This window comes from Gloeophyllum trabeum (genome assembly GCF_000344685.1).
Source record: "Gloeophyllum trabeum ATCC 11539 unplaced genomic scaffold GLOTRscaffold_00006, whole genome shotgun sequence".
NCBI lineage: Eukaryota > Fungi > Basidiomycota > Agaricomycetes > Gloeophyllales > Gloeophyllaceae > Gloeophyllum > Gloeophyllum trabeum.
The window spans coordinates 245,470-266,576 of record NW_006920415.1 but is presented as its reverse complement, the minus strand read 5'-3'; the positions used below and the strand labels follow the sequence as shown (position 1 = coordinate 266,576).

Below are 21,107 nucleotides of genomic sequence, written 5' to 3'. Positions count from 1 at the left end.
TCCCCCTCGCGCGTCTCCCGTCTCCCGTCTGCCGTCTCCTGTACCTTCTCCGCCTCCGCCTGGGAGAACTCGGACGCTCAATCCGCCTCACTCACTCACTCACTCACTCACTCACTCACAAGCACGCATGCCAGCTGCCGACCACTCCGGATCCCTGTCGCCCACAACATCCGTCCCGCCACCAACCCGCGACGTCTTCGCTCGTCCATCTAATATATAATATATATCACACGCGTAAATGCCCCGGCCGGGTGCCAGGACTGGGATCGTTCCTGCCACGCCCATTTCGGAACGCCTGCCTGCCGTCCCCTGCCGTCCCTACAAACCCACTCGCCCGCCAGTGTCGAGGCTGCTCGTCTCCGCGGCTGTCCTCCGTATACGTGTGGTCCCAGCATTCCAGGACCCGGGTTCGGAATGCCGCGCCGGTTTGCTGGTATCAATATACAATACATCTTCGCAGTGGCTGCATGACATTACCATTACCCTACTTCTTCCGGCGTTCGCGGGGGGGCAGCGTGAACGTGAATAAGTACTGCACGGGAAGTTGGGAACTTGGTGTTCGAGGCGGGGCTGGATAGATGGACACAAAAGGCCGCGAACCACTGAGAGTTGCGTGTGGCGAGATACATCCTGTGCGCGTAGGCGTAGTTCGCAATGTACAGCGTAGAATCCATCCATCTACACGTCTCGTTACACGACGCTCTCCAGCGGGACGCGCACCTCGACCACGCCCAGCTCGAGCACGGGCACCTCTCCTCCCCCTCCTTCCGCATGTCCCTCCCCCCCGATCTCCCCTCCTGGCCCGCAGCCCACCTCAGATACATCCACGCGCGCCTTGCCCTTCAGCTCCGCGGACAGCGTCGCCGTCGACAGCGGTCGGTGGTGCAGCGCGGGGGCGGGCATGGCGACGAGGACGGCGACGCGCAACGGCTGGGGCGTGATCTGTGCTTGGGGGGAGGCGGGCGCGGGCGCGGGCGCGGGCGCGGGGGGGCGGGGACGCCCGCGCCGGGTGCAGATGGCTGTGTCATCTCTACGTCTGTCGTCGTGGGGCGTGCGCGCGGGTGGCGGAGGCGCTCGAGGAGCGTGCGCGGCGCGGGCGCGGGAGGGGTTGGGCGGGGGCGGGGGCGGGGGCGGGGCGGCGCGAGACGCAGAGACGGGCTGTATGCACGTCGGTGATAAGATAAACGGTGCCAGGGAACGAGTGGACGACGCACCAGCATCCCCTCCCACCCGCCCTTCCCCTTCTCGCCGGCCATCCCGTCGCGCGCGCGGTCCTGCCCGACATACACCTCGTAGAGCACCGGCTTGGGGCCGGGCTCCGCGGCGGCGCGGGCGACGGCCCTGCGGCCGCCGCCGGGCGGGGGCGGGAAGACGCCGGGGACGTAGGTGCCGGCGAGGATGGCCTGGTGGACGAGGCGGCGGTGGCGCTGGCGGAGGACGAGGGAGCGGAAGACGATGGCGGCGGAGATGGAGAGGAGGAGGATGAGGGTGGCTGTGGAGGAGACGATGACGGGCGCGGGGGAGGCGGCGGGGGCGATGTCGAGCGTGGACGGGGAGGATTGCATGGTTCAGGTCAGGTGCGGAGAGGAGGGAAGAGAGAGGGGCGTGCCTAGGAAGGTGTAGACTGGGCCGGGCGGGCGGAGTGAGGGTGAGTACAGGCGGGCGGGGAGAGGACATACGGTACAGACTGGACGAGGACGCGACGGTGGGCGCGCCGGAGGAGCCGGAGGAGACGACCGTCGTCGCGGTGGGGCGCGCGCTGGAGGACGGGGACGAGGACGAGGACATGGTTTAAGAGTGCGTTGGCCCCGCGTTATGTTATGCGCAGGGCGCGCTCCTTGTTCGGCGAATCCGTGGCAGCGCTCCCACTCTGGTGCGAAGGTCGTGTTTATCAGCCATCGTGCGTGTAATCCCGTGCGACACACCCGGACGCGGGTACGCTCGGCCCGCCCTTCGTGATCGTAGCGCGATAACGCCGGGACGTCATCGCCTTGTCCGAGTCGTCACCGCGATCGCCCCGATCGCGACCTGTCAAACTGCCTATGAACGCGATCGACGACGCGCTGGTGTTGCCCGAGTACGCGAGTGAAGACAAGTTAGGTGTCCGGGTATACACAAGTATCATACATCATCCTTTCCTTCCCTCCGCATCCCCCTCCTGCCTCTCCTCCCGTCCCTCCCTGCGTGCCAGACAGCGTCAGCATCCGCACCCACACAGCAAGGAAAAAAGGAAGCACTCACATCTCCTTCGCGCGCCCCTTCTCCTTCAGCTTCCCGCTGCAAACCACCGTCCCGAGCCCCTTCTCCATCTTGCCCCCCAGTCCGTGCTTCGCGCCCTTCTCGTGCGCGTGGTCGACCGCGTGCTGCCCGCCCTTGTTCGCCGCGCCCTGCGCCGCCTGCGTGCATGCGTCAGTTAGTCTATCCGTGGCCAGGCCCATCGGGGGAGGGGGGGGACGTACGGAGACGCCGACGGTCGTCCCGATCGATGCCGCGGTTGCTGTTGCTGCCATGATCTTATTGCCTCGCGTGGGTTTAGGCAGGCAGGGTGTAGTGATACGTGCAAAGGCTCGGTGCGATTTGTAAAGTGCGTGAACCCCCTCCGCCGCTTTTTATCCCGCACGAAGGGTATGACGCAATCACCACTCGCGCCCGCTGGCGGTGAGTAACGCCAGCGTTGGTGCATCAGAGAAGGGTGGCGAGGTGCTTGGCGACCGTGGCGCTGGGATTAGAGCGTATTTGCAAGGCCCAAAGTACGACCTTTGATCCAAAATTTGGAGCTGCTGATCCAGAGGATTTAGCCGAGGGTCGCCTACCTAAACCGGTAGCCCTTGCTCCACCCGTGCCGCGAAGTCATCTATAAAACTCATATTTCTCGCTCACTCAGCTTCATTTTTGTTCAACAAACATCTACGGATACCTACGATACGCCTTGTACAACTTTTGCGGTAGTTAGACACGATTTAGAGAAAACCGAAAATCAACCGTACTTCGCTGAGAGAGCGTGCCGCGCTGATCCGTGAGTCCTTCAGAAAAGTGGAGCGCCTCTCTCCGCAAACTTTTGGGCCTTGCAAATACGCTCTATTCGCTTCAAGAGTGGCTGGTTGGCAAGTAAGTAGCCTGCTTAGTGAGTAGCCAGGAAGCGGGGAGACGTCACCGGCCTTGGCGGCACGCACACAAGTGCGAGTGGTGGTGATGGAGCGCCGGACCCGTTTCCGGCGGAGAGTCTGCGGTCACGACTCACGTGTACTCGAGCCCTACAACAGCCAATTGCAAGCTATCCATAATCCAAGTCTGTACGCCCAGTACCCAGCTAACATACGTACGGGTCGCAAGCAACCACGTATATAACAAGTACCCTAAGTCGACTAGTACTACCGGCCGCGTATTGTACTGTGCTGGCCCATCCAGAACACTCTTAGCTACGCCTCATGCCAATGAACACAAACAAGATCCACGCTCCCTGGGCCCAGGCCAGCCGATGCAAGTCCACTTATGTTTGCAACTTGCAGGATTCAGAAGATCTCGAGAACACGATTGACCGTCAAGGACTCGGAGCGTGCTACTATCTACCAAGGCTCGGGCACGTACTATCATTTGGGTAGTTTTGCAAAATTTGCAAAACTACCGCAGCCCCTAGAGAGAGCTCTATACCAGATAAAAAAATTCAGAGACTTTTTAGGCATGTAGATATAGACTAGTAGATACCCTCTGTCAAGTTGGTTTAGGGAAATATCGAGTGGTCATGGAGAGGGAGGAAGAGGAGGATGTTTGCAACCGCCTACAGACCGTGTGAAACCTAGATCTGGTACTCATTCCATGGTTTTTTGCCGGGATTTTGTTTGGACTATACTGGTGTACCATACATTGAGCTACTCAAGCAGCCCGATTGTGAAGAGATTGAGGATGTAGCTATAGCGATGCTGTTTTGCAAAACTTCGAGAGGCGGATCGTGACAAAAACGTGATGGATCTCGCGGGGATGTCACGCGTGACAAACTTTTGCAAAACCCCCTGCACACGCCGGCATCTGTCCAGCATCCTCTACACCACGTATTAAAGTACAAAAAAATCACAGTTGGGTACATAGAAGGGTGCTACACAATGCCATGAAAAAGCTCTGACGCAAGAGCCAGCGAACTGAGCACAACACGTCGATTTACAGAGAGTTTTGCAAAACTACCCAAATGATAGTACTTGCCAGAGCGGGGAGACAGGGAGACGGCGACCAAGCGGAGGACCCCTGAAAATACCGATAGATGCCGGTGCCAGTCCGGACAAAAAAAGCGCCTTGGGCGAGGGACGCCGGTGCCAGTCCGGACGTAAGTAGGGGTCTCAGCCGGCCAACCCGGTTTTTTAGTCCGGACACCAACGGCACCCCAGCAGTGAGGCCGGTTGTAGTCCGGACATGGTCAGCAGCCCGCCACTTCGTCGCGACTAGTACACTATCATGACCCGGTATGGTATTTCTCACCGACTAAGGATAGACATGCCTCCCCTGTAGTCGTGAACCCCTTATTTGCACGGAATTATACAGTTTTTAATATCACGCTGAAATCCAATATCGCGGCGGTATCGTATCTTGCCGTCCAGGGCTACGAAGCCATGAATGGGCGGGTATTTCGCGCTGTCTCTCAGACCCTGGCAATGCTCACAGCCATTTGCAGATCGATGGGCCCACTTTTTGAAAATCATTTACAGTTGGACCACGTCGGACAAGCAATTTCAAGTCCCCGAGAGACAGAAATCAGACCACCTGGACTTCTCTACCTTCTTCTGACGTCCCTGGCACCCACTCCGACCCACTCCGACTATACGTGGTTTTCTGAATTGATGGTCTATCGATCTGCAAGCAGCTGCAATGCCTGCTGAATCACTCATTTGCGACTGTAAGGCCGTAGCAGTCAACTTCCTGTTTGGGTTCGCGCGGCAAGATGCGAATCACGGTACTGCGGCAAGTGCCGGATGCTAATGGATCTTAACATACAGTTTGCGTGACAAGTATTGCTGCCGTAGTCCAGCAGCTATCTTGTGGTGGCGCTTTAACGATGTTTGAGTGTTCGACTCTCGCTGGAGCATATATTTTTCATCTTTATATTCTTTATTTCCGTACCGTCTTCGTATTCAACATTGCACGGCAAGGGGGCAGTTAAGGTTTGGGTTAGGTTTTGGGTTAGGTCAGGTTTAGGGGGGTCCGGGGGGGCACCCCCCCGGTTGGTTAGGGTGTGGGTTAGGGTGCGGGTTACAGAACATCTTCAAGGGGGGGGGTCCGGGGGGGAACGCTGATAAGCCTCGGGATCGTCTGACCCCCGAAAATGCGGACTCAGTGCATCGTACAAGCCCTCCGGAGCTTATTCGACACAGCGCTCACACACCTCTAGGCTTCTATGGGCTCTAAAGACTTGCTCTGTTTTTAGCTCCGGACTTCCTAACATCCTTGAGGCGTACACGGACCCATTCCACAATTTATCTCCGCAAACAGGAGCTCCGGAGCGACTTAACCAATGCAACGTCTAGATGAATTAGCTCCGGGGCCCGCGGGAACTTCTATCGAGGGGCATCGTCCTAATGCCCACCCTCCAGCACTCACTCCCCCTCATTTCCGTCAAGATTCCGAAGGTGCGGATGTATATGAGTCACCATGAGGTCAGCATCAGTCAGCAAGCGGCCGGAGGTAATTAGCACGTGACCGGCGCGTCGCACGGAGTGATGGGACCGCTTGGATCAGGTGGCGGAGCATCGAGGCGACCTCTAGGGGCTGGGACGAGCAAGTGGGAGTGCAAGAGAGTCGTATGGTGTATGGTATAGCGGAGGAAAGTGCTGAGCAATCCTGTGGGTAGCGGCGTTTATTTGTTATTTATCTCCGGACGGTCGCAAAGCCATTCCCGTAGTATAAATTGTACAAAGTAGCATACAGAAAAACAAGTTTTTCGACTTCACCATCTCAGAGAATTAACGTTACGATCTCAGCGACCCGAGAAGTTCGAAAGCGTCGAACTTAGCGACTTATAACCGATCCTAGCTTTGCCAATAGGCCTGACTCGTCGAGAGAAATATCTCCGCCATCGATTTAACTAGTTCTGGTGAGGTTCACATAGCGAAACAAAATTGAGCAACTCTTTCTAGCGCCTTCTACTCCCGTGAGCCCGGACCTACACTCGGTTCCGTGGTTTGCGACTTTGTTTGCGACTTTCCGGAGATAAATACTCCGGAGCGTCCCTTAGTGTTTGTTTCAGGCGTCAAGGTTTTTGTTTTATTTTTCTAGGTCTTCCTACGGACTACCCTACGGCGTCTTACTCCTCCTTTCCCCCTTGAACTATTAAATACCCTTCAGTTGTCTCAGACCGCCTTCACCCATATCACGGGGTTTAGGTTTATTTCTTTTGGTCCTTGGTGATTGTTGTGTGTCAGTGCATATCAACGCCCCGGTTGGTTAGGGTTTGGGTTATACAGGATGTATACTGTAGTAATTTCCCGTTCAATTTACTATATCTACCAAGCACTTGTACACTGTGGAAGCCATCACCAGCATCGCTGAGTCGCTGACGACAAGTTTCTCGCGCCTACCCAATAAGGAAGTTGACTGCTACGGCTTTACATCCCTCATTTGCCTGCCACATCTTGCCTTTGCATGCTGGAGATCTCAAGCCCGAAGGCTCTTCCGTTATCTATTGAACTTTCTACCTCAGGCTATGCACATTTCAGGTTTTCATACATACACCCTAGTATCTAGTGTCTAGAATGATTTGTGGACTACAATGGGTGATTTTTGCTGTTTCCTAGAGGCCGGGGCAATAGTCCGGACATGGATCCGACCTTGGCCGATGCCGGTATTTTATCCGGACATAAAGGCGGGGGGCCGCCAAAAAAAGTCCGGACATGACAAAATCAAGTCCTGCACCGGCATCTATCGGTATTTTCAGGGGTCCTCCAAGCGGGCGCGACGGGCGCACTGCCGGTCATCTGGATGACCGTGCAATCCTGGCGAATGTCGCCCGATAGATTAATATTGGGGGCGATGCCTGCCTGCCGCCGTGAAAGCTCGGCTACAACTTGGGAACGAGGACGAGATGAGGCGGCGGGGATGATGCGGCTGGAGAGATGTACTAGTAGTGGAGGGACTAACGATGTAATCCTGGATGATCGCCAGTAGTCACGGATTCTCGCCTCCTTTTCCGAGGCAAGGCAGAGCTATGTGAGCAGCCGTGGAATATCTGTGTGGGGGCCCTCTGAGATAGCGGCTCACTATCCCGTTCTCGAGCGAATCCACATCGGCGAAGTTAATGTTGATGATTTGTTGATCCTGGCTCACCTTCATACGAGTCGACCTTCTTTCATACCCCATCCCCGCCTAACCAGCCTGCATGTGTCATTCAGTTGCTTGAGCCCCGAAGAAATGGGTAGGCTTGTCGATCTCCTGGTGCAGATATTCCCGACCTTGGAGGACGTCTTCATAGCCTACCCGAAAGGTCTTCAGAGAAAGGTGGAGGAACGTCATGCAACAATCAGGGGCAGACCATTTATGGGCGCCCAAGGCCACACGCTGAGAGTGCTTCAGAATTAGAGATAGGGCGATAATGGGTGCTTCAGATGTGCTTCTAACATGCTGCTGGCGACATGGTGTAGAGGGGAAGGTTCTTTATTCCGGGATCAAATTCAGATATTACTGGTTCGGGACATTCATTCTTTTACCTTTGGCAGGCGGCTGTAGACTTCCCTTGAACTCTGCTTGATAACTTCCAGAAACCTGTAGGGGTGTGTTACTGTACGTACCAGTCCTCCCGGGAGTCCGCCGGGAGTCCCGTGACTCCCGTCGCGTTCATCGCGTCACGGCCGCGACATGTCACAGCGGTGACGACTCGCGTTTATCATCTGACACCGGAGCGCTTCACCGACATAAACCTGGTAGAAACCCACCGCAAGGAATGTCAGAGTACGTGTACTCCATGAGTATGGCATGGTGTATCGCTTATAGCAGATTATAACTTAGAGTGTCCTCTTCTCAAGATGAAATGACGCTGGCAGCCCGACGAGATATCGAGGAACAGATCGCCCAGCGACATGGAGAAATCATCGACTTGAAGCGTCGGCTGAACACGCTCGTGCTCGTTGCGCGTCTGCCGCCTGAGCTGCTTGCCGAAGTATTCATCGCCTACGCTGAATTGAGCACCAGTCAACATGTAGATCAGTACCATGGGTACACTGTCCACCAGTACCGTTCTCGTTTCCGCATCGCTCAAGTCTGCCACCACTGGCGCGAAGTCGCTCTCCAAAACCCCCGGCTCTGGGCAGATATTTCCCTCGTCAGGCTGCCATGCGTGAAGGAGATGTTGGCTCGGTCGAAAGAGGCGCCCCTGACGATTAGGGGCAGTATGGATGACTCCCTGGAGGGCAGGGATCTATTTCGATGCTTTATTGGTGAGCTGCACCGCGTAAGACACCTCAATCTTACCGTGCAAACACACATCTTGCGACAATTTCATCGCTCGGAACTAACGCACATGCCCCTCTTACGATCCTTGAAATTGAGCGCATCGTACGGGGAGAGTCCGCGGAGCGCCGAGCCGCTGCCGTTCATCTCGACTCTCGCGCCTACACAGCTTCGCGAGCTCGATGTGACTGGATATCCGTTGGACTCCTTTCGAATGTTCATTCTCCCGTCCCTCACCAGCCTGTCTTGGTCTGGACATTCGATCAAATCGACGGTTTCCACCGTCCTCGCCTTGCTCCGTGATACTCCGCTTCTCTGCTCACTCGCGCTATCCAACTCGCCCTCAATTTCTGGAGAGGATCTCCTGCTCCACATCTCAGAACGTCACGTCGACCTTCCTCATTTGCAACGTCTGTATATTGACTGCGACGTTGTTCCTTGTGCGGAGTTCGTAGCTCATACATCATTTCCGGTGGAGGCTGCGATTCACTTGAAGGTGGACGGCTTGTTGAACGAAACTCAGCCTCAAGCGGTGGAAGCCATAGCCTCTGTCATCGACAGAATGACGGACGCGCAGCCTCTCCGCACTCTCCTCATAAAACGTGTACACACATACGGTCGGGCGCTGGAATTTAAAGGATGGACCCACGTACTTCCTCACGAATCAGATTCGCACCAGCCCTCGCCGAAAGTACAACTGACGGCGTTGGATGGAGGGATTGTCGCCCAGTCAATCATGGCGAAACTAGGAAGACGCTTACCGCTCTCCGACGTGGAGTATCTCCAACTTGAAGATATACCCGGCTTCGAAGCATGGAAAACATCGTTCGGGCACATGTCGAAGGTGACCAAACTGCGGGTCAACGGGTTGGCGGCCGATTTTCTCTCTACTGCGCTGCACTTCCGCAAGTCCAAGAAAAAGAATCCTGGGAGTCAGAACAGGGACTTGCGAGACGTCAAAGATAACGACCCGGACGTCCGCCTGTTTCCTCGACTACAGTGTCTTCAATTGGAAGAAGTGCGATTTTACGAGATCTACGAGGAGCCTACGGACGAGGATGTCATAGATAACATCGAGGCGGCGCTAGCGTCCAGGAAGGTCAGGCGTCGCAAGTTCCAACACCTCGACATTCGAAGAGCTATCAACTTCGGCAAGGACGAATTAGCACGCCTACAGCGAGTTGTCAAGACGCTTACCTGGGACGGAGAGGTAAGTATAGAGGACGTCGACGAAGACGAAGATGAAGAATATTACGGCGAGGAGAATGATTATTACTCTATAGGGATGGGTGGTTTCTGGTCTGACGATTTTGACGAGGATCCGTACTATTTTGACTGAAGCCACTAGCTACTGGTGAGAGCGAGTACGGACGTATCTTGAACCAATCGTTGCTGGAGCTGGCCGTTTTGTACTTATATGGAACCACCGATCGTAAGTGTGGGAGTTGTGGCAAAGAAGCGTGGTACCCGCATGGTCGGCGCGTCGATGGCGGCGGGTGGCTGATCACATATCTCATCCTCGCCCTCCAGTCCGTTCCCTCGTAAAATCACTACTTTTACCACCTTTCGGGTTTCTGCACAACGCTACTACTAGTGAACGGTCTGAGCATCGCCGCCGTGGGTTGGCACGTGATCCTTATCGTACTGAAGCAAAAATAGCTCGCCATCACTGCGTCCGTCCACGCGTACGGTGACAAACCGCGTAGTATTTAACGACGACTGCCACGAATTCTCGTTCTTGACCCGCTTCCAGGACTGCATCCTGAAGCAGAGCAGTCATGGGCACGAGCTTCTGTGACGGCTCGAACGCGTTTGACCTGCGGGAGGCTTGCGTACGCCAGTTTTGGAGTGCGGTGCTTCCAGCCGCATTCGTTTTCCTGCTATGCCTTGGATATGTGCCGACGCCAGCGGCTCTGAAGAAGCTGCTGTCGCTCGTCAAAGCACCCTTCTCCGAGTTCATTACTCTAGAAGAAGCTGAAGCCTTAGACGCGTCACTCGAACCTGAAACGGTCCAGAGCTCCGACAAACCTGTACCGCTCTGGCGGACAGTCGTCTTGTCATTCATAGCTTTACTGCAGAGCCTTGTCTGGCTCGGTATTGGATCGTACAGACTCTTCGCCGGTGTCGACAGTAACCCCTGGACGGCGGGCCAACCGATCCTTATATCGTTTTCCTGGTTCTACGCGTCTTTGGTTCCTGTTCTCCGCCCAACGGCCACACCACCATGGGACTTACTTGTTCTATACTCGATTCACTTTGTAGTCGGCATTGTCTCTCTCGGCGCAGTCCTGTACAACCATAACGTGTACCTGGTCCCGCTCCCGCACCCCCTAATTTTCACGGCCATGATCGCCGACCTGGTGGGAATTGTGGTTCTGCTGGTCGTGGTCTTGCAGATGCCCATGGCGATCCCGAGCAAGCAGGTCAAGAAGGAGGACATCGGCAAGTCGGTCTCGCCTGAGGACTATACGTCGCTCTGGGGATGGATCACGTTCAACTGGGTGTGGCCGCTCATCAAGCGTGGAACGCACGAGACACTTAATGAAGGCGACGTATGGAATCTAAGCCCCACGATGCAGTCGCGGCCCATCTTTGTCAAGTTCAGTACGCTCAAGGGGTCTCTGCTCTGGCGGATTTGGAAGGCCAACTCGAAGGATATTCTGCTCGACTTCATTGGCACGTACGCGAGCATTGTGTGCAACTACCTCGGCCCCTTCTTCCTGAAGAAAATCTTGGATGCGATCCAGGATGGATCGAAAGAACGCATGCAACAGGCGTACATCTATGCCTTGCTGGCATTTTTATCGCAGGTTCTCAAAGCCGAAGCGGATGTGCAGCATCTTTGGTTTGGTAGGAGAGCAGCAACCCGGGCCAGAAGTGAGCTTATGGCCGCTATTTACGCCAAGGCACTGAAAAGGAAGGATTTCTCGGGCATTGTCGACAAGGATAAAGCGAAAGGAACGGGAGAGAAGTCGAAAGAAGAGCAGAGGAAAGAGAAGGCCAAGGAGGACGATCCCAAGGCAGGCGCTGACACCGGTAAAATCGTGAATTTAATGGCCGGTGACTCCAATAGGGTGCGTTAGGTCTTAAACCACGGCAATGTTCCACTCATACCCTGCGGACTCACAGGTTGCCATGCTGATTTCTGGGATGTACTTCATATATGGAGGTGAGGAACGATACCCCGGTTACTACCTGCTCAAGGACTAAGGCATCATCTAGCGCCATTCGAGATTGTCATCGCCAGCATCTTTTTGTATCAGTAAGCCTAATCATGCCTCTGATGTCAGAACATGGGTCGCTTAAAGCCTGAATAGGCTTCTTGGGTTATCGGCATTTGCTGGTTTCGTCGTATTGTTGGCGGGTTGGCCGCTCAATAGCTTCATCGCACGTCGAGCCATTCGGATCCAGAAAGGTCTCCTGGCCGCCAGAGATAAGAGAATGGGCGTGCTGAATGAACTCATCGGGGCCGTCAAGTTCATCAAGTTCTTTGCTTGGGAAGAGAGGTGGATTGATCGCGCCATGGATGCCAGGCAGAAAGAGATACAGTGGATGGTGAAAGGTCCGCCAATACACTCGTCCCTCAGACGCCTCAACGACCTAATGATTCTGCGTAGCCCGGATTAACTCCGTTATGTTCTCCTTGCTTTGGACGTGCGCACCCATCCTGGTGTCGCTCATCTCCTTCTTCACCTATGTCATGCTCGGAAAGGAGCTAACTGTATCGATAGCCTTTACCGTGGGTTTTATTCCAGAAGCTCATTATGACGTGGCGACCTGATTGCTGTACCTTGCATAGTCTCTGTCGTTGTTCGGCATGATCAGGTAATAGCTCACGTACACACAGTTTTCCTCGTTAATCAATTTCTCGACAGGCAACCTCTCAATATCATTCCTGCTTGGATTGTCCAAATTCTTCAGGTGAGTATATCGAACAGGCTGCAATGGTGAGACTATTAATATCTTCCTCGATTAGACGCGAATAGCTATCAAACGGATTGAGACTTTCTTAAACGAGGACGAAGTGAGCGACCAGGTCTCCTCGCTCAAGAAGTCGGGGCGTGCCACTTCCTCCGACCTAGAGGAAGGCTTTGGAATAGTGGACGGAACTTTCAAGTGGAATGAGATTGAGCAGGAGTCGGAAAAGGACAAGGACAACGGTAAAGGTAAAAAGAAGGACGCAGGCACGAATGGAAGTTCTCCGGCGGAAGAAGTCCTTCCTCCTGATGTTCCTAGCGAAATTGCTGCCGCCAATGATCACCGGTTCGAGCTGAAAGATATTAACGTTATGTTCCCCGAGGGGAAGCTGAGCTTGATCACCGGGCCCACGGCCAGTGGAAAGACAGCCTTACTTGTGAGTGGGCCTATTTCCCAGTGTGATGTCTGTCACATCTGCTCTCTAGATGGCCCTCCTCGGAGAAATGACCGTACTCTCCGGTCGCATTCTTATGTCAAAGAACCCTTCTCGGATAGACGAAAATGGACTCATGCATTCCATATCATATGCCGCTCAGTCACCGTGGTTACGCCATCAGTCCATCCGCGACAATATTCTGTTTGGGTATCCATTCGAGGAGAAGAGATATGAAGAGGTCATAGATGCTTGTGCTTTGAGGCCCGATTTAGAGATCTTGGAAGACGGCGACTCGACAGAAATCGGCGCAAGAGGAGTGAGCTTGTCGGGCGGACAGAAGGCTCGGTAAGGTGATCGGCGAAGATTAACCGCTTAAATTACTGACCACCAATAGGGTTGCGCTTGCCCGTGCGGTCTATGCGAGGACGAAGTATGTTTTATTAGATGATCCCCTTAGTGCAGTGGTAGGTCTCATCCCCATTGATGTCAGAGTTTCCCGTCAATTACAACCGATGCTTGACAGGATAGTCACACTTCCCGACTTCTATTCGAGAAGCTCCTCAAAGGCCCTTTACTCCAAAACCGTACGGTGGTTTGTATTCTGCCACATTACATGCGACTTGGTTCAATACTGATCGACATGTGTATAGATCCTTGTCACTCATCATGTCGAACTCGTGTTGCCGGGTGCTAATTACATAGTTCGCATGCTGGACGGCCGCGTTGATACTCAAGGGAAGGTGGATGAGCTTCGTGAACGTGGCCTGCTAGACGACATTGCTTATGACTCCACTGCTGATCAAAACGCAAAAGAAGCCGAGAGCGTAAACGAGAAGACTGAAGAAGAACTGGCGGCCGAGGTAGGGGATGAAGATGCCCATAAAGATGCTACAAATGGGTCGGCGGAGCACAAGAAACCCAGAAAATTGATTAAGGACGAGCACAGGGAAACTGGTGGAGTCAAATGGTCCATTTACAAGACTTACTTGAAAGCCTCGTGCGTATGCCATGGTTACTGGTCTTTTCTTACTCAATCGAAGGCTCCAGTTCGTATTGGACTTGGACCATCTTGTGCATACTAATTGTACTGAGCCAGGTAGGTTGTGCACACTCTGAGAGGTCGCTGCTGCTGAAACACTTTCCCGACAGATCATGGGCGTTACTGAGAAAGTGTGGATCAAAGTAAAGTCATATCGCTCCTCACCTTTTTGACCGGTCGCTCAGTCCGGAAATGCAGTTCTGGGGTGAAGCCTATGGCGAAAGTGACACTAACCCATCAACACCGTATCTGCACACTTCGTTTGCATCGGCAGAGCATGAAATCGTCTTGGATAACCCTCTTTTCATGCACCATGCGCAGACTGCCTTCCAGTGGATGCAGGGACCATTTACTCCCTCTTACGGCCTTCCCAGAGCTCAGGACCACCCCTTATTTTACGTCGGGATCTACGCTGCTATCGGGCTGGGTGCTGCGACAATCAATATCGCGTCTATCATCACACAGATTACCGGCGCTTTGAGAGCCTCTCGTCTCCTGTTCCGACAGCTGTTGGTTGCGGTAGTGCGCGCCACAATGAGATGGCACGATGTCACGCCACAAGGTGATACCCCTCATTTTTCGTTCCAATCCCATCACTGAGAGGTGACTGATCCAGGGCGCATGCTTAATCGCTTCAGCAAGGTGCGACCGGCGGAATCCTGTCTCATCCATCCATGACTAATGAATGCATCCCAGGATATTGAGACGGTGGATACGTCACTTTCGGGCTCTCTTCAAGCTGTCAATTCCTCCCTAGCAAACTTCTTTGCCTCGGTGATCACGGTGACGTGAGTTTTATCTCGCTATGTTGCGTCGGCCATGCGTGTTGATTCGAGGATGTAGCGTGATCTTCCCACTCTTCCTGCTCCCCGCCTCGATCATTGGGCTTGTTTATCGCTACCTCGCAATCGGCTACTTGAACACTGGCCGAGATCTGCGGCGCATGGAGTCTAATAGTCGTTCGCCTATCTTTGCAGGATTCGGTGAATTATTGGAAGGTATCGTGACTGTCCGTGCATTTTCAGCCGAGCAGCGTTTCCTGGACGAATTACATGGAAAGATCGATCTCACTACTAAGGTTAGTTTCTAATGGGAACACGCTCTTCTCGGCCTCATGGGATTCGTTCGTCAGATGTGGTATTCTTTCTGGATGACAAATCGGTGGTTATTGCTCAATTTCGATATTCTTGGAGCCGGCGCAGTTCTGGTCACGTCCCTGTTTTCATTATCCGGGCTGGTGTCGGCGGGTACTGCTGGTCTGTGTATCACGTCCGCAATGAATTTTACGACCAGTATCTATTGGGCTTGTCGATTCTGGACCGCCTTGGAGCTTGATCTCAAGTAAGTTGCTATGCATGCTGGTTGATGCCCATACTAATCTTCGTAGCTCTGTGGAACGTGTCGTGGAATATCTCGATCTCCCCCAAGAGCCCCCTGCGGTCATCGAGTCGAACCGGCCCCCCGCTTACTGGCCTTCTAGCTCTACCCAAGCGGCGCTTATATCCGTCGAGGACCTTGTGATCAAGTATTCACCGGAATTGCCGCCTGTACTCCATGGTGTTTCGTTTCAGCTTCGACCCCGCGAGAGAGTTGGACTGTTAGGTCGCACAGGCAGTGGAAAGTCCACGTTGGCCATGAGTATCCTTCGATTTGTGCGTATCGTTAGCATATTTAGACCACCTCATTAAATGATCTCTAGGTCGATCCTACAAGTGGGCGCATAGTCATCGATGGGATAGATATATCTACCATCGGAGTCCACGATCTACGCTCCCGCATAGTCAGTAACTTGCCTACTCAGTGCGTTGCTATACGGCTAACGCCCGAGTTTCTGGCTAGACGTTCATACCTCAGGATGCCACATTATTCTCGGGTACCTTGCGCGACAACCTGGATCCATTCAGTAAACTGTCCTTAGCTTTCATTGTGCTCTCCTTACTCACACAAGCCCAGATGAGCACTCAGATGAGGAGTGCCTTGACGTGCTCTATCGGGTCCGGTTGCTGTCAGAGTCGGCTTATGAGTCGCAGCGGACTTCCCGCCAGGCATCGAGAGCCCCCTCCATCCGCGGCGTGGAGCGCGAAACAACCGTCGCTTCCTCTGCAGCATCTGCCACGTCAACTGAAGTTGAAGCGAAGACCACCATTTCGTTGGACACGCAGATCTCTGCCGGTGGAACGAACTTCTCCCAAGGTCAAAGGTAGGGACTACATATCCCTCGCCTGTGATATCTGTTGACATGAGAATGTGTGGGGACAGGCAACTTGTTGCTTTGGCTCGGGCGTTGCTCCGACGGAGTGCTATCATTGTGTTAGATGAAGCCACCAGCAGCATCGACTTCGCGACTGATGCTAAAATACAAGAAACGATTCGGGAGGAATTCAATGACTCGCTTCTGCTCACAGGTACGGAATTCTGCCTATCTCTTACGAGGCATAGGCTAACCCCGCCTGCAGTGGCGCATCGTCTGAGGACTGTGATCGACTACGATCGCCTCATTGTGCTCGATAAGGGCCAGATCGCCGAGTTCGACACGCCGTACAACTTGATCCGAAAGGAGGACGGTATTTTCCGTCATATGTGTCTCAGAAGCGGGACTTTCGCCGAGCTAGAGGCTGTGGCTAAGTCAAAAGCTGAAGGGACTCTAGGCTCCAGGAGCGTTCCACAAACCTAGAGTATCTTCCTGCCCTGAATCTTCAATTTTCTGTATCTCCGCTCTCCACAACAGGCACTGACGAAAGGTGGGCATAGATTATTTACTGTCCCTCTTCATATGCTGCCTTGTCTGGGATGTTTCGTTGATCGTCATGATACTTATTCGTATACATTTCTTGGATCGCCTAGTTGTAGTTGGTCATGTACTTACATCATTACAGCCATTTGCAGATCGATGGGCCCACTTTTTGAAAATCATTTACAGTCGGACCACGTTGGACAAGCAATTTCAAGTCCCCGAGAGACAGAAATCAGACCATCTGGACTTCTCTACCTTCTTCCGACGTCCCTGGCACCCACTCCGACCCACTCCGACTATACGTGGTTTTCTGAATTGATGGTCTATCGATCTGCAAGCGGCTGTATTGGTAAAGGGATCATTACGCTCTGGAACGACTCATGAGCAGTCAGAGACTCAGAGCAGATCAGTAGTACTAAGCGGTATTGCCCGATATAAACTGCATGACGTTTTACCATGTCACGTCGGGACGAAGCATCCGCGAAGTTGAACGCCACGTCTGCGCACTGCGGATTGGTTTTCTCTCGAAAGCCGTTTACTGCGAGAAAACCACAGAATCATGGATATCCGATTTTAGAAGGCGCGCAGTGGGTATTACAACTGTCCATGAATTTCCAAAGTTTTCCTGTTCCGTAGCTTTTCATATTTACTACACTAACTTTCGACTCCAAGCGCTCATTAAGACGATTGTATAATGCCTAAGGTGGTAGAGGGACGTATACAATTCTAGAAGAACAGTCTGAGGTGTTTCTAAACGCCGCGGAACTTCTTGCTCCCGTGCCACGCGTCCCATTTGCGTCCCGTGGTACGCCAATTACCAATTGGCTAAGCATCAAGACGAACCAGTACTGCGTCGATGAGGGAGTTCTCATGGACGATTACTCACGTTACTGACGTTGAGCGATCATACGCTGCAACATCCCAGCAGTCCAGGTTGCCGCTTATAAGTGCGAGACATCTGTAAATGCCCTTCAACTAACAAGCTGACAACTTCAAGCACTCCTTACCTGTCGACCACAACACGATCGCCATCTAACATGTTGCCTCCTGGCGTGCCGTACTTGGTACGGACTGTGGCCAAGCTGTCGGCGGTACCGGTTTCCACCTTTTGCTTCATGGACTTTCTTCGACGCGCATTCGGAATAGAGACGCCGCTGTCGCTTACTCTATTCCTGGCATTCCTTAGTTTCCCGGTATGGACGATGATCGTCGTCTGCGTCCAGTCCTGGAATAAGCGCAGAGACGCGGAGAGGATGGGCGCAAGACTCGTACCTGTCTGGAACGGCAGGTGGCCTGGGAACGTAGACCATATAGTGAATCTCATTAAGCTGGTGAATTCCGGTTATCCCGGTGAGCACGGCCTACCGAGTACCCTGGGCCTCCGCGGAGGTGACTAATTACTCGCGATTATACAGGTGAATACTTTTTGAGGGCATGGCCCGAAGTCGGAAAAGTGTTCAATACTCGGGTGCTTTGGGAGGACATCATCCTGACGGTCGAACCTGATCATGTCAAGGTTATCTTGGCCACGGATTTTAACAGCTTCGTTAAAGGTAAGTATAGACGCGACAATCTCGTCAAGGCGTCGGAGCGTCTCTGGAATGTAGTCACCCAAGTTATTGACCACGTTGAGTAGGAGACAAACAGAAGTACAAGATGGAATCCCTCCTAGGAACCGGTGTCTTCAATTCCGATGGTAGGCGCATCCTGTTAACTTTGTATGACATGTGTGACTGAGATCCTACGTAGGGGATATGTGGAAGTACGTTTACCTGTCTTATCGAAGTGACCTGGCGTAACACTCTGCAGGTTCCACCGGTCCATGACGCGACCCTTCTTTTCTCGAGATCGCATTGCTCACTTTGATATTTTCGACCGCCACGGCGAGGAAGCGATAGAGAAGATTAAGCAACGACAAGCGGAAGGCTACCCAGTGGATTTCCAGGTCAGCGAGACTTGTCAAAACACGCCCGCTCCGCATTGATGCCATACTCCTTCTACTTAGGACTTGATTTCTCGGTTCACCCTGGACTCGGCCACCGATTTTTTGTTCGGAAGTAATGTTAATTCCCTCTCGGATGTGCTTCCGTATCCGTATGGCGTAGATGCTGCCGCCACTGTCACCGACTCTCCCGTCGCCTCTCCGCCTGGATCCGCTGAAGCGAAAAGGTTCGCGGGAGCTTTTGCCGAAGCGCAGGATGTCATCGCGAGGCGGTTCAATATGGGAGAGATATGGCCGTTGTCCGAAATAGGAAAAGACAAGACCAAGGAGCCCATGAAGGTAGTGAGTGGATACATCGACAGGATCCTGGAAGAGGCCTTGGCCAAGACGAAAGCTGCGCTGCCGTTAGATACGGTGGATGCGAAGGTGGATGACGAGGCCGAAGACGGGGAAACTCTGTTGGAACATCTGATTAAGTTTACTTCGGGTGCGCGCATGTTCTCCGTCGCCTGCCGGAAGCTGGCGTGTGCCTGGCTCAACGTCTTTAGCTCTTGCTGACTATTCCCCTTTATATCGGCTGCAGATCGCAAGATACTCAAAGATGAGACGCTCAATATCTTGCTTGCTGGGAGAGACACGGTACGATCATAACTGGCCTCCACGGATTGGTCCGCCTTGTTATCTCGGGTCTGTAAACTCATAGGGGTTCACAGACCGCCGCCACTCTGACGTTCGTGATCTACTTTCTTGCCATGTACCCGAACGTCATGGCGCGCCTCCGCTCCGAAGTCCTGGACAAGGTGGGGCCTACCAGAAAACCGACTTACGACGACATCAGGGAGATGAAATACCTGAGGGCTGTAATCAACGGTCGGTACCTGACCCGGGCAAGGTCGGGTGACTGCCGAGACTGATGTATCTCTATGGAACAGAAACCTTACGGCTGTACCCCGCTGTCCCTTTCAACGTGCGGTAAGGGTGGTAAATATAGTAGTATCGCGGCGTACTCATTCCAGCGGCGACGTAGGCAAAGCGTGCGTGCCACCACATTGCCTTCTCCGAACCCTGGGCAGAAGCCGTTCTACGTCCCAGCCAACACTAGGCATGTTGTCCTTCTCACGCCATTCAGGTTGTGTATCTCCTGACATAATGATCACTCCGAATGTTTAGTGTTACCTACTCGGTATTCCTCATGCACAGACGAAAGGATCTGTGGGGTCCCGACGGTGAGTACCCACTCTTGGCAAAGTAATATACAAATTTTACTCCGGCCCCATGTGGAGTCACATTTGTCCCTGCCACCCGCGAATTGTCCGGCATTCTCGGAATTTCCTGAGAATTCGCAACGTTAATATGCACATTTCCATTCATAGCGGACGACTTCGATCCCGACAGGTTCATCGACGACAGGCTGAGGAAATACCTCACCCCCAACCCGTTCATATTCGTCCCCTTCAATGCCGGGCCCAGGATATGCCTGGGGCAGCAGGTGAGCTTCTACGGTCCCCTGCACGCGGCAGTCTGCTGACCGTGTCGCCCGTGTCAGTTTGCCTATAATGAGATGTCGTTCATGCTCATCCGCCTTCTCCAAAACTTCTCGAGCATCGAGTTGGAGCCGTCTGCTCACGCTCCCGGGACCTTGCCGCCGAAAGAATGGGCCAAGGCGGAAGGCCGACAAGCCATCGAAAGGTTCTGTCCTAAGAGTCATCTGACCATGTACTCTCGTGGAGGGCTCTGGGTACGTATGACGGAGGTAAACAAAGAGGATATCATAGTGTGAGAAGTTGGACGACCGTAGTCAAACGTGCCCGTGTGCAGGGCACACTCTCGATATTATCGAACGACGTCTCGGGCTGCGCATTTTATCTGTGTTCTCCCAAGTTGTATGTATGTTGACCATCACTAACCCGATGGAATATTCTCCGTCATAGTATCATTCCCTTTATATCATGTGTCTCTCGTAGGTAAGTACAGGGCGATATTAAGGTCGGCGACAATTAAGGCAGATCACTTGTAAGAAAAAGTCGAATAAAGTCTAGGGATACAGTCTGAGCACGTCGGAGCTTCTGGCCTGCCCTGCAGTACCTGCGCTGCGAGCGACTACGGTCATTGGGGCAGCTCTACGAAGTGTCATCAGTGTCCAAGTACCGTCCCGTAATACGACTGCTCTCACCACCCGCAATCCTCGGACAACGTGCCTTGATCCACCCGGATATAGTCCCAGGGCATTTGTGAATCTCCAGCATCCTGGCCGTTGAGAAGAATCGGCCACAGACACTGCAAACCCACTCACACTCCTTGCCATGCATGGCAACCTCGTGTCGTAGTCGATCGTGGGCTCGCGAGAACATCTCGGTACAGCCAGTCTCCTCGCGCATGGTGCAAGGGAGTGCTTTCCGAGGTAGTGTATTGTGGGTGGCCATGTGCACCCTGCGAGTGTATTCAGATGTGAAGAGGCGAGGACAATCGGGATTGAGACACTGGAATCGACGTCGCCGGGCTTGGCGAGGAGCGGACTTGGTGGTATTGACGCCAGACTTTGCACCGGTGGTTGGGAACGACGAGAAATTTCCGTTCGTGGCTGAAGACGAGGGAGAGGGAGATGCGGACG

At 53.5% G+C, this 21,107-nt stretch overlaps 5 protein-coding genes across 5 annotated transcripts; 3 read left to right on the top strand and 2 right to left on the bottom strand.

The window, feature by feature from the left end:
- Positions 1-461: 461 nt before the first annotated feature.
- On the bottom strand, positions 462-1,565 carry GLOTRDRAFT_138452 (uncharacterized protein; the record flags this gene model as incomplete). Its single annotated transcript, XM_007867446.1, has 2 exons — positions 462-1,158; positions 1,215-1,565. The coding sequence occupies 2 exons, from the start codon at positions 1,563-1,565 to the stop codon at positions 691-693; spliced, it is 819 nt and encodes a 272-aa protein (XP_007865637.1). The 3' UTR covers positions 462-690.
- A 563-nt stretch (positions 1,566-2,128) lies between these two features.
- GLOTRDRAFT_128786 (uncharacterized protein) lies at positions 2,129-2,510 on the bottom strand (the record flags this gene model as incomplete). The annotated part of the gene is made up of 3 exons (XM_007867445.1): positions 2,129-2,180; positions 2,242-2,396; positions 2,460-2,510. The coding sequence occupies 3 exons, from the start codon at positions 2,508-2,510 to the stop codon at positions 2,129-2,131; spliced, it is 258 nt and encodes an 85-aa protein (XP_007865636.1).
- Positions 2,511-8,008: 5,498 nt separating this feature from the next.
- GLOTRDRAFT_138451 (uncharacterized protein) lies at positions 8,009-9,846 on the top strand (the record flags this gene model as incomplete). Its single annotated transcript, XM_007867444.1, has 1 exon — positions 8,009-9,846. One exon carries the CDS (start codon positions 8,009-8,011, stop codon positions 9,764-9,766), a length of 1,758 nt encoding a protein of 585 aa, XP_007865635.1. The 3' UTR covers positions 9,767-9,846.
- A 359-nt stretch (positions 9,847-10,205) lies between these two features.
- GLOTRDRAFT_138450 (multidrug resistance-associated ABC transporter) lies at positions 10,206-16,710 on the top strand (the record flags this gene model as incomplete). Its single annotated transcript, XM_007867443.1, has 25 exons — positions 10,206-11,501; positions 11,557-11,596; positions 11,650-11,689; positions 11,745-11,989; positions 12,045-12,166; positions 12,227-12,252; positions 12,303-12,348; positions 12,404-12,781; positions 12,831-13,126; positions 13,176-13,245; positions 13,305-13,373; positions 13,432-13,778; positions 13,829-13,877; positions 13,931-13,963; positions 14,019-14,382; positions 14,437-14,462; positions 14,517-14,608; positions 14,664-14,898; positions 14,953-15,161; positions 15,208-15,472; positions 15,520-15,600; positions 15,660-15,723; positions 15,774-16,020; positions 16,080-16,225; positions 16,277-16,710. The coding sequence occupies 25 exons, from the start codon at positions 10,206-10,208 to the stop codon at positions 16,492-16,494; spliced, it is 5,004 nt and encodes a 1,667-aa protein (XP_007865634.1). The 3' UTR covers positions 16,495-16,710.
- Positions 16,711-17,756: 1,046 nt separating this feature from the next.
- GLOTRDRAFT_115907 (cytochrome P450 monooxygenase pc-2) lies at positions 17,757-20,420 on the top strand (the record flags this gene model as incomplete). The annotated part of the gene is made up of 12 exons (XM_007867442.1): positions 17,757-17,904; positions 17,970-18,107; positions 18,191-18,263; positions 18,364-18,499; positions 18,560-18,983; positions 19,080-19,135; positions 19,210-19,366; positions 19,429-19,468; positions 19,524-19,598; positions 19,667-19,722; positions 19,870-19,985; positions 20,043-20,420. The coding sequence occupies 12 exons, from the start codon at positions 17,757-17,759 to the stop codon at positions 20,274-20,276; spliced, it is 1,653 nt and encodes a 550-aa protein (XP_007865633.1). The 3' UTR covers positions 20,277-20,420.
- Positions 20,421-21,107: the final 687 nt, after the last annotated feature.